The sequence below is a fragment of the Fringilla coelebs genome (assembly GCF_963513975.1).
Source record: "Fringilla coelebs genome assembly, chromosome: 21".
Classification (NCBI taxonomy): Eukaryota; Metazoa; Chordata; class Aves; order Passeriformes; family Fringillidae; genus Fringilla; species Fringilla coelebs.
In genome coordinates, this window is record NC_140047.1 from 8,826,318 (window position 1) to 8,841,517 (window position 15,200).

General features: G+C 52.2%; 1 protein-coding gene across 1 annotated transcript; it reads right to left on the reverse strand.

The window, feature by feature from the left end:
* Nucleotides 1-356: 356 nt before the first annotated feature.
* MYMK (myomaker, myoblast fusion factor) lies at nt 357-7,579 on the reverse strand (the record flags this gene model as incomplete). Its single annotated transcript, XM_084219792.1, has 5 exons — nt 357-503; nt 1,477-1,593; nt 2,392-2,540; nt 5,021-5,135; nt 7,445-7,579. The coding sequence occupies 5 exons, from the start codon at nt 7,577-7,579 to the stop codon at nt 357-359; spliced, it is 663 nt and encodes a 220-aa protein (XP_084075918.1).
* Nucleotides 7,580-15,200: the final 7,621 nt, after the last annotated feature.

Below are 15,200 nucleotides of genomic sequence, written 5' to 3' on the forward strand. Positions count from 1 at the left end.
CTCCTGGGGCAGGGGACAGGTGACAGCCCAGCTGAGGGCTTCTCCAGGGAGAATATGGATATGTACCAAACTGGAAGTGCAAGCTTTGCTAGGGCTGATGATGGGAAGGTGAATCACAGGATGGTTTGGGAGGGACCTTAAAGCCCATCTTGTTTCAATGCCCCTGCCATGGGCAGGGACACCTTCCGCTAGACCAGGTTACCCAGGAAACTTCCCAGGGGAGAAAATCCCAGAGTGGGCACGGAGCTGGTGGGAAAAGATGCCAGAGGACAACCCAGCAGGCAGGCATTTTCCTTTTGCCTGTAGCCCTCCATCACCCAGGGGCAGGAACACGTGTGCCCGGCCTGCCTGGGGGCTCAGACGCAGCAGCAGAGCGTGGAGCAGTCCAGCCTGGCAGGGGTCCCAGCACTCCCAGCCTTCTTGTTCTCCTTGGGCAGCAGCAGCACGAGGGCCATGGCCAGGGCACAGTGGTAGAAGCTGTGCACGTAGGTGTAATCCCACTCCTGCGGGCAGGGAGAGCGCCGTGAGAAGCGGGAGCAGCAGTGAGGCGCGCGACATTACATTTCTACAAGTAGCCAAAAGGAAGGGGATAAAAAAGATTCCTGAACCTTCTGCCTCCCTTTGCTGTCAGAGAAGAAAGGATTTCCAGTGAAAAAAGAACCCTAAAGCAAAGGGGATTTAACACGTTCTAATTTGCACATTTCCCGATTCTTGAATGAAGTGTTTCATTACCCCGCAAAGGACGCGGCGGCGAGGCCGGGGCGCGCGGGGAGGCGGCTTCTGCTAAGTGACATTTTTATGTTCTGCTAGAATTTGCAATTACTAAATGCTTTGAAAAATAATCCTTGGGGATGCCTGTGAGGTTGTATCTCGCAGCTCCCAAAGCACAGAGCAGCCGTAACGGCGGGGCTGAGCGCAGGCACGGCCGGCAGCTGTGTCGGGGGGTTATCGCCTGCCCGGCGGGACCCTTCCCAGCAGGATGGGGGGACTGGCCAGCAGCAGGAGGAGAAGGATATAAACACAGCATCAAGTGCCCCTGGGAGTCACTGAGAGTCTTTTCTTTGGCGTGAGCCAGCTCTGGATCCGGCCGTGCCTGGGTTGGATCCAGTCCCTGCCGCGTCGCTGTGAGGTGTCCTTAAGTCACCCGTGCCCAGTTTCCAAAAAACCCTGCTCGCACTTGACAAAGCCATTCTGAGCACCACGTGTGCTTGAGGAAAGCACATCCCTGTCCTTGTCACTCACTGAAGGGGGGAGAAGAGACAGAGCATTACCCTGTGTGCCACTCGCTGTCACACCTGCTCTGAATGGATCAGGGGATGGGGACAAGCACGGAGGGACCCTTATCCCCAGCATGCCACGCCTGAGCTGGGTTTGTGCAAGGCTGGATGCAGCCCAGTGGTGGAGTGGGGCTGTCCCTCTCTTGGTGATGTCCCTCACACCTTGTAGAGTCAGGGAGGGTGAGTGTCACACAGGTACCTCAAAGAAGAACCTCAGCATCAGCGCCAGCGCCCCGAAACAGAAGCCAGGACCGATCTGTTGGGTGTAGACACTCTTGTCAGGATAGAGCCCTTTCTTCTCCTTCATCTTCTGCAGCTGGGAGGGAGGAGAGAGCACACCGAGTGGATTCACCTGGATTTAGCTGGCTGCTCCACCCTCATTCCATGTAATAACATTGTTTTTTTAAATATTCAGCCCCAAAGCCGGCTCAGGGAGTGTGTGCCCTCACAAACCTAGCTGTGGGAGAGCAGATCCCAGCCCAGCATCTGCAGACTGAAGGATGCAGGGTGCTCCCATGCCTTGTTCTCCTCCTTGCCCAACCCCTCCCCATGGTGGTCACTTGCTTTTAGCTGCTGTCTTAGTGACAGTTTATAATTGGGGCTTGCACCACTGTATTTCCATGATGTTTGGCATCATCTTTCTGCAATTTTTATCCCATCCCTCCTTGCCCACTCCTGCAGTGGCTTCCCCACCTCACTCCCAGCTGGGTCCACAGCACAGTGGGGCACAGACTGCAGCATTGTGCCCAACTGTCCCAGCTGGATTCAGGCAGACGGCAGACAGATTCCTCCCCACTTTATCACCGTGGTTTTATCCACATCTTCCCCAGATCTGGGGCAGTTTACCAGATCCCTCTGCCTCTGAGTAGCTGTAAAAACTCCATAAATACGTTCCTCCTGATTAGAAATGCAGGGCCAGCAGATGTGGTAGATTGCTCAGACCGATCGAATCTGGCATTTATCACAAGGGCTGCTGTCTGCCTTCTGCTCAGGTTAAAGGAGAAATCACTGTGAGACTGAGAGCTGCATCTTGAGGAGGAAATCACTGGCATGGGTTCAGCCAGCCCTTTGCCCACCAGGGGCATCCCCCAGAGCCCATCCCTGCCCCACGTACCCATCTGACCGTGATCACCAGCACGGCCGTCCCGATGGGGCCCGAGTAGACGCCGTAGCCCCAGCGGTCGTGGTAGATCCTCACGGCGATGGTGAGGACACCAAACATGATGAAGGTCGATCTCTTGGGCTCGTCAAACTCTGCCAGGGCTGAGGGACAAAGAACAGGGAGCACCAGCTCACAGCGCCCCTTTTTCAGCTGCTCCCCTAAAGCCTTCCTGGGGTCTCTCCTCCCCAGCCCAGGGTTGCAGCTCTGTCTTGTTTGCTCTTCTCATGTCACTCTGCTAGGGAAACTGAGGCACATGGGGCAAAGCAAACCATCCTGAGGCATCTGAGTGGTGGGGCCAGGAGATGATTGTTGAAGTTTTATTTCAGTGTTGCATGGAGGAGCATAAAGGAGATTCCTTACCCAGAGGATCTACGGCTGCCCCATCCCTGGAAGTGTTCCAGGCCAGGTTGGATAGGGCTTGGATCAACCTGGCATAGTGGAAGGTGTCCCTGTCCATGGCAGGGGGTGGAACAAGATGATCTTTAAAATCCCTTCCCACTTTAAACCACTCTATGATTCCCCTTTTCCTTGCCCCAGAATTCACAAGTAACTGCAAAAACCCTCATGCCCTGCAAGCCTACAATCAGCTCTTGGGTTCATCCTGTATCTCCAGCCTTCCCAAACTTGCCAGCTCCTTCTGGCACAGGCTCCACCACCCCAGAGCAGTGGAACTCCCCCACTGATGCCATGGGGTCCCAGCTGCCCGGCCACGCCGGCACCTGCCCGGGCTTTGCAAGCTGGAAGTCGCCAGTGTGAGTAAATTATTAGAGGCTTTTGTTTAGCACAGAATGGGGTAATAACTGATAAAAGTTATGGATCCCAGTGGGCTCCATGCTTTTCCAGCTTGCACAGCTGTGTTATGGCTGTCCTGGATTTGCATTCCGGGAAGTTTGCCCGAGGGTCTGCGTCCGCACATGTGCACTGGGGCTTTACAAGCCACAGTGAGAGGCTTCCCTGGGCTTCAGTCACCACACCTTCCATGTCCTTGGATCGTGCTTTTATAGGGAGTTTGGCTAAGGGATAATGTCCGCATGTTAATCTCTGTTGTTTCCCAGAGGGTCAATATTTTAAACCTCCGAGTCCAGGATTTGTATTTTTTTGCGAGGTTTCTGAACGCAGTAATGAAGCAATCAAGTTGAATTTTGCTGCAAGGAGCCAAAGTGTCTGGATCATCTCTGACCTACCCTGACACTGCTGTTATCCACTGAAAATGCCCTTTGGAAATCATTTGCCTCGTTTCCTTTTCTAGCTGAGCGGAGAGAGCACTGAGGTGCCCTGGGCAGTGGGGGAGCCCCCTTGGGACTCACATTTTGGTGGGACAGAGCCATTTCTAAGGGTAATATTTTCCCCACATATTTTTCCCTGCATGGTAAATTTATCCTGTTGCATGCCCTCGAAGTGGGGGTGCTCCTGCAACCCCACAGGATGAATTTGCCCAGCTGAGGGGTGTTAGCCCTGCTTGTGCTGGGCTCTGAGGCTACAGGAACCCCATCCTTGCTGGAAGTCCTGCACCATCTCTGGAGGGAGCAGAGGGGAAAATCCTGTGGTCATTTTGGGGCTGTACATTGGAGTGCTGACTTCAGCTTCTCATGGGGAGAAATGGGAACTCTGTCTGGAGTGGGCACTGGTTAGAAATGGGCCAAATTTTTGAGCAAAACCTTTGTTTGTTGGAACACCTTTCTCCCCTGACCCTGCTGCCTTCTCCTGCCATCAATACTCACATCTTTCCAAAACTCATGGTGACAAAATGGGAAAATGATTGTTTGAACTTTTTGTCATCCTTGTATTTTTTTCTGTTTCTATTATATTTTGTTTCAGTGGCAAATAAGGAACAAAATGAGGAAAAAGAGAGTGAAGCAAATGTGGGGAAAGGAAAACTGAATAACAGGGCAAGGGGTGGGATTTATAGTAAAAAGGAAGTGAAATAAATTTCTGCTTTTTCTAAGCAAATCTACTATTCCCATCAGACCAGACCAGGCTTTTGATAAACCAGGAAGTTATATTTGTTTTGACTGAACCACTTTGATTCTCATGTACCAAGGGAAGTGGGAGATTCTGCATTTCTTAATGCCCCTAAGTGAGGCAAGACAAGCTGATGGGCCTGGTATGGGGAAAATGAGGAGAAATGGGAGATTCCTTGGTATATAAGGTTTCAGAGTCAGTCATCTCTTAGTCTTGAGCTGCAACACAAGGCTGCCAGTGTGTTACTGTCATTTGAAGCAGAGGACATGTGTGAGAGCTGGTGCAGGCAGAGGAACACCTGACCAACAGCACCAGTGGGTGCCACAGCTCTTCCTCTCCTGGACCAAAACATCCCCAGCCACCACTCAGGACAGTTCCCTGTCTGGACCCCACCAATTGCAAAGACTTTCCAAGGTTTTGATACAAAACTGGATTAATCCAGAGCACTGACTGACTTCCACAAAGGATGATTTCAGTGGCAGCTCGGGTGGAGCTCAGAGCGAGCAGCATTTCTGGGGCTGTCCCCAATGACTGTCCCATCAGCCAAATCAGACTGTCCCATCCTGACAAATCCAGCCCTTCCTGCAGCTTTCAGGAGCCACAGCAGAGCAGTTCTTACCCATCAGGGACACCCAGATGGACAGGGCTGTTCCGTAGATGCTGAAGTACTCCAGGATGTCATAGCGCATAAAGCACAGCACTGATAACCCAGGGCCGTCACAAACGTGGTAAAACTATTCAAAAAGAAAAAAAATGTTAGAAAACCAGTTTCTTACCCACATACCAGTAAGGCAAAGGCTCTTATCAACTGGTTTGAAATAGTGTAGCTGCTGAGAGGATGGCCAGCCAGGCCAGAACAGTGTCAACTACAGCAGGATCACTGATATGCAGTAACGAATATATTTGAGTGATAATGTCATCATTCCTGGTTGCAAATTGCCCAAGAATCAGCATTCTTCTCTCTTAGTGCAAACTAAGACAGGCTTTAATTTGCCTCTTGGCCAGAATTTGCAATCTGATGACCAAGCTGCTTTGAGCTGGGCGCTGGGGGACGGCCTCTCCAGCAGAAGGAGGACTCTGGGGTTGTGGTTTTAATTGCGAAAGATTCTTGTAAAACAATTCAGAATGAGTGTCCTGATGAAATGTGTATGGATGCCAGGTCACTGTCCAGGCTAAACAGGGTTTATATGGCCAGACTGAATGCTGGGGAATTCACTCATTAGTGCATTCCCTTAAAAACAGCCAGTTCCTGCCCATTAACTCATTGATTAGGTTATTTGCAAAAAACCCCATTGTCATGCAAGATAAACGCAGACCACTCCAAGAGACCTTTTCCAGTGCAATCAGAGGAATGCTCCCAGTGCTTGCCTGGCTCTCTCCCTTTCCTGCCAGCCCTCAGCCCTGCAGGTTTTGCAGTGGCAGCACCAGGGAGCTCTGCTGTTCCTGAAGAAGTCCCTGCTCCACTTGGCCGGGCGCCCTTGGAACGCTGCTCGCTGCCACGGCCCGGTGGGGATGCTGATATAATTTATAATGGGAATTGCTGTGAGCCCTCTGGCTGGCTGCAGCTTCTAGAAAAGATTGCACCACGGCTGTAACTCTTCTCCCTGCTTGAGATTGGGCTTGGGGAGTCTGGAGCCCGGGGGGAAGAAAGGGTGGAAGGCAGAGCGTGTTCCTGGCACTTGTCTGCCACGGCCATGTGCTTTCACTGCTCTGCTCAGCTCTCCTGCTGGAGGAGGAGTGGGATGCTACAAAAAATGCAACAGCAGCAGCTGCTGCCCTTCCAACCCCCTCCCCACCATGCTGGCAGCTGCCTCTCCTCCTTTCCCTTCTTTCCCTTCCCCACTCAGGGAGATTTTGCTCCTTCAATCTCTTTGGAGAGGACCTGTTCCACCTCCCATCGAAACCTGTGCCAATTTTCCTACTGACTTCTTGGGGAGGTGGAGCAGACACAGACCCAGTGCAAAATGAAATTGTAGATGTCTGGCTTCCCTGGGGAGCTGGGGTGGGGGGCTCAGGGATGTTTTCATATTAACTGCTCCTGTAGTTTTTATAGAACTGGCAGAATTTCTTCCCTTGCATTGTGCTTTAATCAGCTCAAATGGTCAAGGATGTTCTGTGGATCCTTAATAGGAGACCAGCCTGATTCTGAGCCATGTGGAAGAGCTTTTCACACTGGGAAGATCCTTTCTCTACTCCCTGCCTCAGTTTCTCTGTACAAGGAATGTGCCAGCCCTCATGAGATGCCTCGAGATGGATGGGGGTTAGTGGGAAATGCAACATCAGCTGAGTTGCTGAGCTGTTTCCTTCATATTCTTTAGCAGATCATTGAAATGTAGTCAAACAGGAGATTTTTTCCCAGTGGGAATGCTGCTTTGGGTGCTCAGCTGGTGACTGTATGGAGTCACTTAGCAGGGATACAAAGCCCAGGGCAGCACATGGCTGGAAGCAGGAGTTGGAATATTTTATATACGTACAGACATTTCTTCACTAGTTATTTCCACACAAAGGAAGACCAGAGCCTGATAAAAGACACATTTCAACCCACAAAGGGTTAATAATTATTATATTTCAGCCTGCTTTAGTCTCTCCTTTACCAGTGCAGAAACTCCCCTGACTCCAGCATTGCTCCCTTCCCCAGCTGGCAATTGCAAAATCAATAATTTGACTACTATGTGCTTTTGGCTAAAATGACAGAGGCAGAGCAAGAGATTCTGGAGGCAATTTAAAGCCTAAATTCAGCATGGCCACTTAGCAGCTGTAAAACAAAGAGAAAAGCCAGCTCCAAAGCATTGCAAATCAGTCAAGGCTCTTTGCACCCAGACCTTCTCCCTAATCTCAGTCATAAAACATCACTAAATCTCTGTAAGGCCACACTGTAGGACATCCTAAACTGAGAATCAGCTGCTCAGCACCACACACGGTGGGAAATAACTGGAAAAGAATATTTTAGGGGTTGTGCTGGCTGCTCTTGGGTGAACCAGCTTCTCAGAGGCGTTAGGGAGGATAAAACATGCAAGGAGAGGGGAAATTGAGAACCTCTTACCGCCACAAAGAACATGGTGAAGAAGTAAACCATGGCTTCCATGTGGAAACGCCGCTTGGCCGCGATGCTGATGGTGGGGAGGAAGACCAAGGAGCTGAGGGTGGGCAGGAGGAGCTTGGCCACCAGCGAACCCATGGGTGCCTGGTGGGCCAGCAGCTCCTGTGAGCTGGGCAGGAATGGTGGAGGAAGGAGTGGGGAGTGTGCTTTAAAATTTAAATGCCCTGGTGGCAGGAGGGCTGCGGGCAGGGAACAGCTGCCACCGGTACAGCCCTCGCTGCTGTCTCATCCTGAATTCCTGACACAGCCGGTGGCTCCGGGCAGCAGATGCTCTGTGCCCCCAAAACTGTCCTGGGTGTTTCTAAAAGAGGAGGGAAAGGGAATGTTGTCCTTGCATGCCTTGTGCTGGGTGTTGGATTTGGGTACAGAGTGGGTGAGCTCAGACTCTGGGTTTGCTCGCTCCTCATGGGGACATCCCAACCCTACATCCTGGTCAGTGCTGCTGGAGCAGTCCAGCAGGGAAAATCCATCTTCTTTCCTCACAAAGGGGAGGGGACTGATCTGTCCTCTCTGGGGGCCTGGGATAGGACCTGGGACTGTCCTGTGTTGGGTCAGGAGCTGAACTCGGTGATCCCTGTAGATCCCTTGCACTATTTTATTATTCTCTGCTCTGCACTTCCACAAAGGAAGGGCTGGTATGTGGCAGGGGTTTTTTTTAAAACAGTGGGATGTATCCTACGACCTTTGTGCACTTGAGAAACACACACCAAGCTCCAGACCTGCCTTGTATTTCCCCACCTGGGGTGGGTGCAGACGTGGGGGAGCTGATGTGACGGAGCACCCAACGCCTGCTGCCAGCGCCTACGTGCCCTCCGTGGAGTTCAGTCAGTCCCATTTCCCAGCCATGCCCTCAGCCTTTGCAGCCTGGCCACCTCCAGGAGTTCTGTCTGAAATTCAGGAGCCGAGCGTCTCCGGGCTGGAGGAATTCGAGCGGGTTGTCGTGCGGCGCAGAAAGGCTGGAGGAAAGGAAACCAAAAGCCAAGCGGCGTTTGGGCTGCTAATCCACTCAGTGGTTCTCTCTTTTATTATGACTTTTTATTATATCGCTGCTGCTCCCCCCCTGCGTTAATATCTTTTCCTTGGAGCCTCGCAGGGATTCTCGGCATCCTTTCGGCACAGCTGTTCCCGGGACACGGGGAGCAGGAATGCTCCGCTTGAGCAAGCGCCTTTGTGGCTGCGGCTTTGGGGAGGAGGGTGGGAGCTCTGATAGCAGCCACCAGCTCCAGGGCTGATAGGATGGGCTCGCCTGTCCCCCGGGAGGGGGTCTGGAGCAAAGACAGGCACGCACGGATAAAAAAAATCCTCTTTAAACCACTGCAGGACGTTGGGAAGGGCTCTGGAGGGGGAGTGAGGGGTGTGTGTGTGTGTTTGTGTGTGTGTGTGCAGGGAATGGCATTAAAGCATTGACTCTGTGCCGAGAGCCTTCCCCGGGGCTCAGAGGAGCTGGGTAGGGCTCCCGTTTTTAGCTGATACTGCAGGAACCATCCACATTCCCTGGCTGGCTGCAGGCATCATCCCTCTGTGGGATGCTGCCCACACCACATCTCCAGCCGCCCTCCTGCCTGGGCAGGCTATAAACTTACCACAAAACTCTGCAAAACTGAATCTTGACCAATAAATACTGAAAAAACCCTGGTGCCCCTATTTACTGTGGAAATGAATCCCTCCAAGCCAGCACATAAATACCCTGATGCTCCCCAGGTGTCCAGCCCTGAGGTGAAAGCAGAGCTCCAGCACAGCCCAAAGTACCCTGCTCCTTTTTTGGGCCATATCCTCAGATGAATCCATTATTCTTTGTTCATGATCTGCTTGGTCCAGGGACAGTGCCACGGGGCACAGCAGGGCTTGTCCTCAGGGGGGTTCTGAGCAGATTTGGGGTTAAGAGGGGATTGCACAAACCACTCTGGATCTCTGGCTATGAAAACATCATCTGCCCTGCTTTTGTGGCCATGGGATGGATGTGAGAGAGGCGAAAGCACAGCTCCAAACCTGCTGCTGAGGGCAAACCTCCATGTCTGGGTGCAAAGCAGCCCCCACAGCACTTGTGAGGACACAGCAGTTGTGCAGAAAGAATTGGCAAGGGTGGTGGTTGTGCACAAGGCAAATGGCATCAGGTGAAAAATACCATCAGGCAGTTGTTAAATACATCCCCCTCACCCCCAGCCTTTGCCCAAAATCCAGCTGGCTTCCACTGGGAAGGAAACCCCGTTGGCTGCTGGATGCAGCAAGTGCCAGCCATGGCAGGCACTCCCCAAGCAGGGAAGTGCTGGAGCTCTCAGGAGCAAGAAAACATTCCACAGGTTGTTGGGGTTTTATTCTTTTTTTTTTTTTTTTTCTCCCAGCTGCACACCCTGGGCTGGTGGTTGGGTTTCTGCCAGCGCTGTAGGCATGGGGGGAAAAAAAAATCTCCCATCAGGTTGCACACATGTTTCAGCTATTATTGAAAAAGAGCCCCCAAAATAAATGGGGAGGAGAGGGGCAGGCAGGTGGTGAGCTCCTGGCAGGAGCTGCTGCTGCTTAAAAGGTCTTTGTTCACGGCGAACACCGCGGTGCAGACGTGGGTTGGGCAAACCTTCCCGGGAAGGAACCCAAAAAACAAAGGGCCAGGACTTTGTTCCTTCTTTCCTAAACAGGTAGGAAATGGAGAAAGAGCAAATTTTAGCTCCTGAGTTTAAGCCCTGCTGGAAAGGGAATTTTAAAATCTGCATTCCACAGGGCTAATTTCGTGTGGATCGGCGTGCACGCAGGAACGGTGATATATATGGCTGAAAAGTGGCTCCCAGATGCCAAACCCAGGTTCTGGTATGCTGTCCTGGATCCTTCCAGGGTAACATTAACCATGGCTTGCTGCAAGCACTTCTACCCTTTCAACTCAGACATTGCAGTGGAGGAAAGAGACACAGAGAGTTTTGTTTCATTTTTAATATGAGGGTGATGGTTTGAAAGCAGTGTGTGTTGGAACAGGGGCTGAGGGGGCTGTGCCAGCTGAGAGTATTGAGAGTATTTTCTCCTTGGGGTAAGTATGGGATGATCTTTCATCTGCCTGTGGTGTAGACTGGGTCAGAATTGAAACTTGCTCTGTTGATTGTCACCAGCCTGTGCCAGGCTGGAAATATTGGTGATAATGACCTCAAAACAAAGAGTGAAGCTGCAGTTCTACCTGGGGTTGCACTTCGAAGGACTGTGATGCTACAAAGTGGTTTTTACCACTCCCATTACTTCTGGGTTTAATTGTTCATCCCACAGCACTTCAGCTGGTGCATTCTGATGGTGAGAGGCTGGATGGTGGCCTGGTCTCAGCAGGTTGATGTGGCAGAGCCCTGAGGAGCCCTGAGCAATGTGGCCAGCACGGCACCATCCAGTCTGTGAAGATTTCCTGCCTTTTTTTTGATCAAGAATGCTCCTGGTGCGGAAGCACCTGGTGCAGGAGTGGAGCAGCCCACGGGCACGAGCCCTTTCCTGCCTAGCTGGAGAAGGGGTGGCAGCAACACCTGGATAAAACACCTCTGCCTCTGATCAGGGCTGGGGGTGAGATCCTGATGTGGGGAACACTTTCAGGCCAGCTGGAGCCCAGACACAGCCCTGGCACCAGGGAAAGGAGCCCCATAAAGGCAGAGCCACCAGCTGGGCTCAGCCACTGCTGCAGCCCCAGCTCTGATCACCAGGTCCAGCCCTGCCAAAGCACCTGCATCCTCCTCATTTTATTAGTGGAATAAATTGCCACTTAAAATATCCATTCTCCTTAAGGCCTGCCCCATTTGAGGCAGCTTTAGCTGAATACTTACCCTTAAAAAAATCCCCCTTCCTGTCTCCCTGTTGAATAAACCTATTATGCATATTGCTCTCAGGTATTCCTGCTGCTGTTTTCCTTAGGGTTTTTTCACTCTTCCCTTTCCTCTCAGCCCTGTCATGGCCCATGACAAGCATGTCACCATTAATGATAAGGATATCTGATTTCTTGTCACCAGCTTTCCATCGCTCCTACCTTTGGGACACCCTGGGGTGGCCCCCCACTTCCAAATTCATGGAGGCAGTGCAGGGGTTTATTGCTCATTTCATGGTGTTTAATGGGTTTTTTTTACAGTCATAACTTCTGGAGCCCAGTAACGACGTTGAGGGTCTCAGCTCTCACCCTGTTGGTCAAAAAAATGTCATTTTCTGCAGAGAAATGCTTGAAGCTGTGATGCTTCAAGGCTCGAAATCCAAAAAGGGAATGAAACCAGTCTTAGGGTTTTTGGGGAGTCTGACTCACGGATTTTGAATGCCTGTGGTTGGCAGGGCTGCATAGCTGATGGCCCTCAGCACAATACTGCTCCACTTCCATGGCAGACTCATTCCATTCAAAGAAAAGCCTTTGTACTTTTTTTTTCCTCCAATCTTCGAATAGCTAAAATTTTGAACTGAGCTTGACTTGCCTGGAAGCTCCTCCAGGTTTTTGCAGGAATGTGCAACCTTTGGGGACAGGTGAGATTGAAGTCTGCACAGAAAAAAGAGGCTCTTGAAACCACTGAAACTCCACAGCCACCACCATACCTGGGTTCACTGCGGTCACTTGTGGCTTTCAAACTGCCCAGAGATATTTTTCACAGGAATCTGATGGTGGGAGCAGCTCGGTGGCTTTGGCTGGTTCAGTTTGACTCAACATTTTGCAAACCCTCACGCCAAGATGACATAAATCAACCCCATGCCCAGCGTGTGGGGACACGCAGGGATGAGCTGCCTTGCCCAACACTGTGCCGCAGGTCACTCTGCAAGGGACTAAAGAACACTTCTGCCTCTAAAGAACTCTTCTTTTGGTCTCCTCTTGCTTCTTTTACTTACCCAGTGGTGGGCCACAGCTGCAGCTCTTGGCTGCCAGGGGCTTTTTGGGGGGCTTTGATCCCCTTGGTGAAGTTCTGGTCGTGCAGGGACCTCACACGCTCAGGGTACAGCTTTCATCTGCCCATGCCACACCAGTCTGGGCTGGAAACAACTGCAGAAGTGTCAAACAAATGCATCAGTTCTGCAGTCAGGATGAAAAAAGAAGAAAACCAATCAGTTGTCTCATCCCTGGGGGAAAATGGAGCTGCTGGGAGGCCCTGGGCCAACAGGCTCCTGGCTACATTCATACTCCTGGAGCTGGGCATGCATTTTGGGGAGCCTGGCTACAGCAGAGCCACCACATCTGCTGTGCCAAGAAAAGGCTGATCTGGCTGGGAAAGTGGTGCTGGAGCTCCATACCCATGGCTGTGGCTCACCAAGAGCAGGTTCTGCCATACAGAGTTCATGGAGGGCTCGTTCCAGGGATGTGCTTGGGGCTCAGGGGGGCTGGGTGTCAGCTCCAGCAGGTCCAAGGCTGGTGCTTGGGTCAGGATGGAAAAGTGTCCTGCAGAACCCCAAGCTTGTCCTCTCAGCTGAGCATCCCTGGCTCCTGCCAGCAGCCCCAGTGCCCAGCCCAGCTCTCTGTTGAACTCCTTTCAGCCAAGGAAACTCCTTTCCTCCAAAGGCACTTCTCTGGCCAAACCAGCAGCCAGCCGCCGGCAGCGCTCCCCCGACTGGAGGAGGTTATTTTGGAGCGTCTGTCGCTGCTTTGGGGTTTTTTGCACTCTGAATTCTGCACGGCACCGGTTTGGGGTGGGAAAGCCTGGCAGCCTCCTGGGGCAGGGCTGTCCTGTGTCCCCCGGGGTGGCTGCTCTGTGTCCCCCAGGGTGGCTGCTCTGGGCAGGCACCCACCGTGTCCTGGGGCAGTGGCAGGAGTGAATGCCCAGCGCACGGATTGCTGCTCTGCCTCGCCCAAGTGCAGGATGCAGAGAGCAGAGCTGGATAAGGGACTCTCATCCAAATCCTAAATTTCCCTGGGAAAGTCCAACACGAGCCCTCAGTGACCGTCCCGGGTGGGAAAGGCTCTCGCTGTCCATGCAGGTGCATCTTGTCTCAATTTACTGTGAGCCCAAAAGCAGTAAATAACATCTGCAAATCATTTCTAACGCTCCTGCCAAAAACCGGGAGATAAAACCCGCTGTTGTCTGAGCCTGGCCAGCCGTGATTAATGCCGTACCTGCGGCAGCAGCCCCGGGGCTTTGGGGACGCTGCCGTCCCCGGGGTTTTGGGGTGGCAGGAGTTGAAGCTGCGGGGTTTGGCTGATGCAAAACTCGTGTTTTGGATCTGCTCTCTGCTGCAGTTTGTTTTCGGGGCTGGTTCGGCTCCCATCGAGGCGATGGCATCGCTCCTGCTGATTTCACGGGGCCGGGCCGGGGCTGTGTGAGCCGCGCTGCCGCGGCCAGGGATAACACTGTGATTTATGGGAGCAATCAGTTGCCACTAGGAGCTGGTTAGGAATTTTCCGATGAAACGGGGATTGCGTCAGAAACCGCTGAGTCATCTCAACTGTTTCATAAAAAAAAAAAAAAAGTATATTTAAAAAAAAAATCCTTTGGCTTTGATGAACTTTTGGTGAAGCACAGACTGAATGTGTCTCGCCTGCTGCCGGCTCCCCCAGATCAGCATTCCCACCCTCTGGCATTCCTCCTCCAGCCTAGGGCATCCCTGCAGCAGGACGGGCTGTGAGGTCACCCAGGGATGGCATCTCCTGGGGTGCCACCTCCTGCCCATCCCCGGGGCTGGGGGATGCTGGGGCTCGCAGGGACCCAGGCTGCTCTGGCGTTTTCAATGTGAAATAATTCGATGCTTTTAAAACCTCTCGTGTTCAGACTTTTCCCTCCTGGTTGTTCCAAAACGGAAAGGGTTTTCTCCTGCATGTCTCGGGCTGGGATATTTTGAAATGCAGGAGTTGGGTGAACTCAAGTGCTAAATTTTCCCAGTGTCCTGGTCACAGCCAACCGATGGAAAATTGAAAGTTGCAAATCAACCTGGCTGGGTAAATTAGAACAGGCTGGCAGACGTTTAGCCAAACAGAAAAGGAGACTTCATTTCCCATGTAATTTTTTTGGGACGGATTCTCTGTCACACAGACATCCCTGGGAGGACTGGGTCCAAATTAAGAACGCAGTAATTTCTGCAGGGTACTGGGAGCTGTGAGGGGAACTGTGCCTGTGGTGGGGGGACAGTCACCTCAGGGCCCTGCAGATGGGTGCTCCTGGCCTGTGGCAAATGGTGACAGGGCTGAATGCTGCCCTCAAAGTGCAGGAGCAGCCAGAGGGACATCCTGCAGGGCAGTGCCCTGCTGGGAGCTCCGGCTTTGCCCTGTGCAGGGAGGGAAGGAGGAAAGGCTGGAGCTGAAGTATGTCTGGTGGGGTGTAGGAATTGCTCAGGTGGGCTGCTCAGAGCTGCTGGGATGTTCTGAGGAATGCACAGGAAGGAGTGTCACCACATTTGACACATACAGACCTCAGAATGCAGACAGATGGATCATATATCAAATATAGGTTGCACACAATGTAGCTGTGGCCTTCCTCCCCACAGGCTTTTCTCCCAGACACACACACAGATCAGACATGACCTGTGCATGGCTGTTGCTGAGCCAGGGGATTTTTCCCCATCAAAAATGGCTCTTGATGTGCCCCAAACCAATTTTCTGACCCCATTTTCTGTGTGGCAGAAAACTGTTTCAAGCAGCAAGACTGGCACTGAGCTTTACCAAAAGGCACCAAAAGCACAGGACCTTGAGGATTTGGTTCATTTTCCAGCAGCAAGTGAAATTAAAAGCCTGGCAGACCTCATCCAGCCATTCCCCCGGCCATCCCAGAGGCAGCACGTGGCT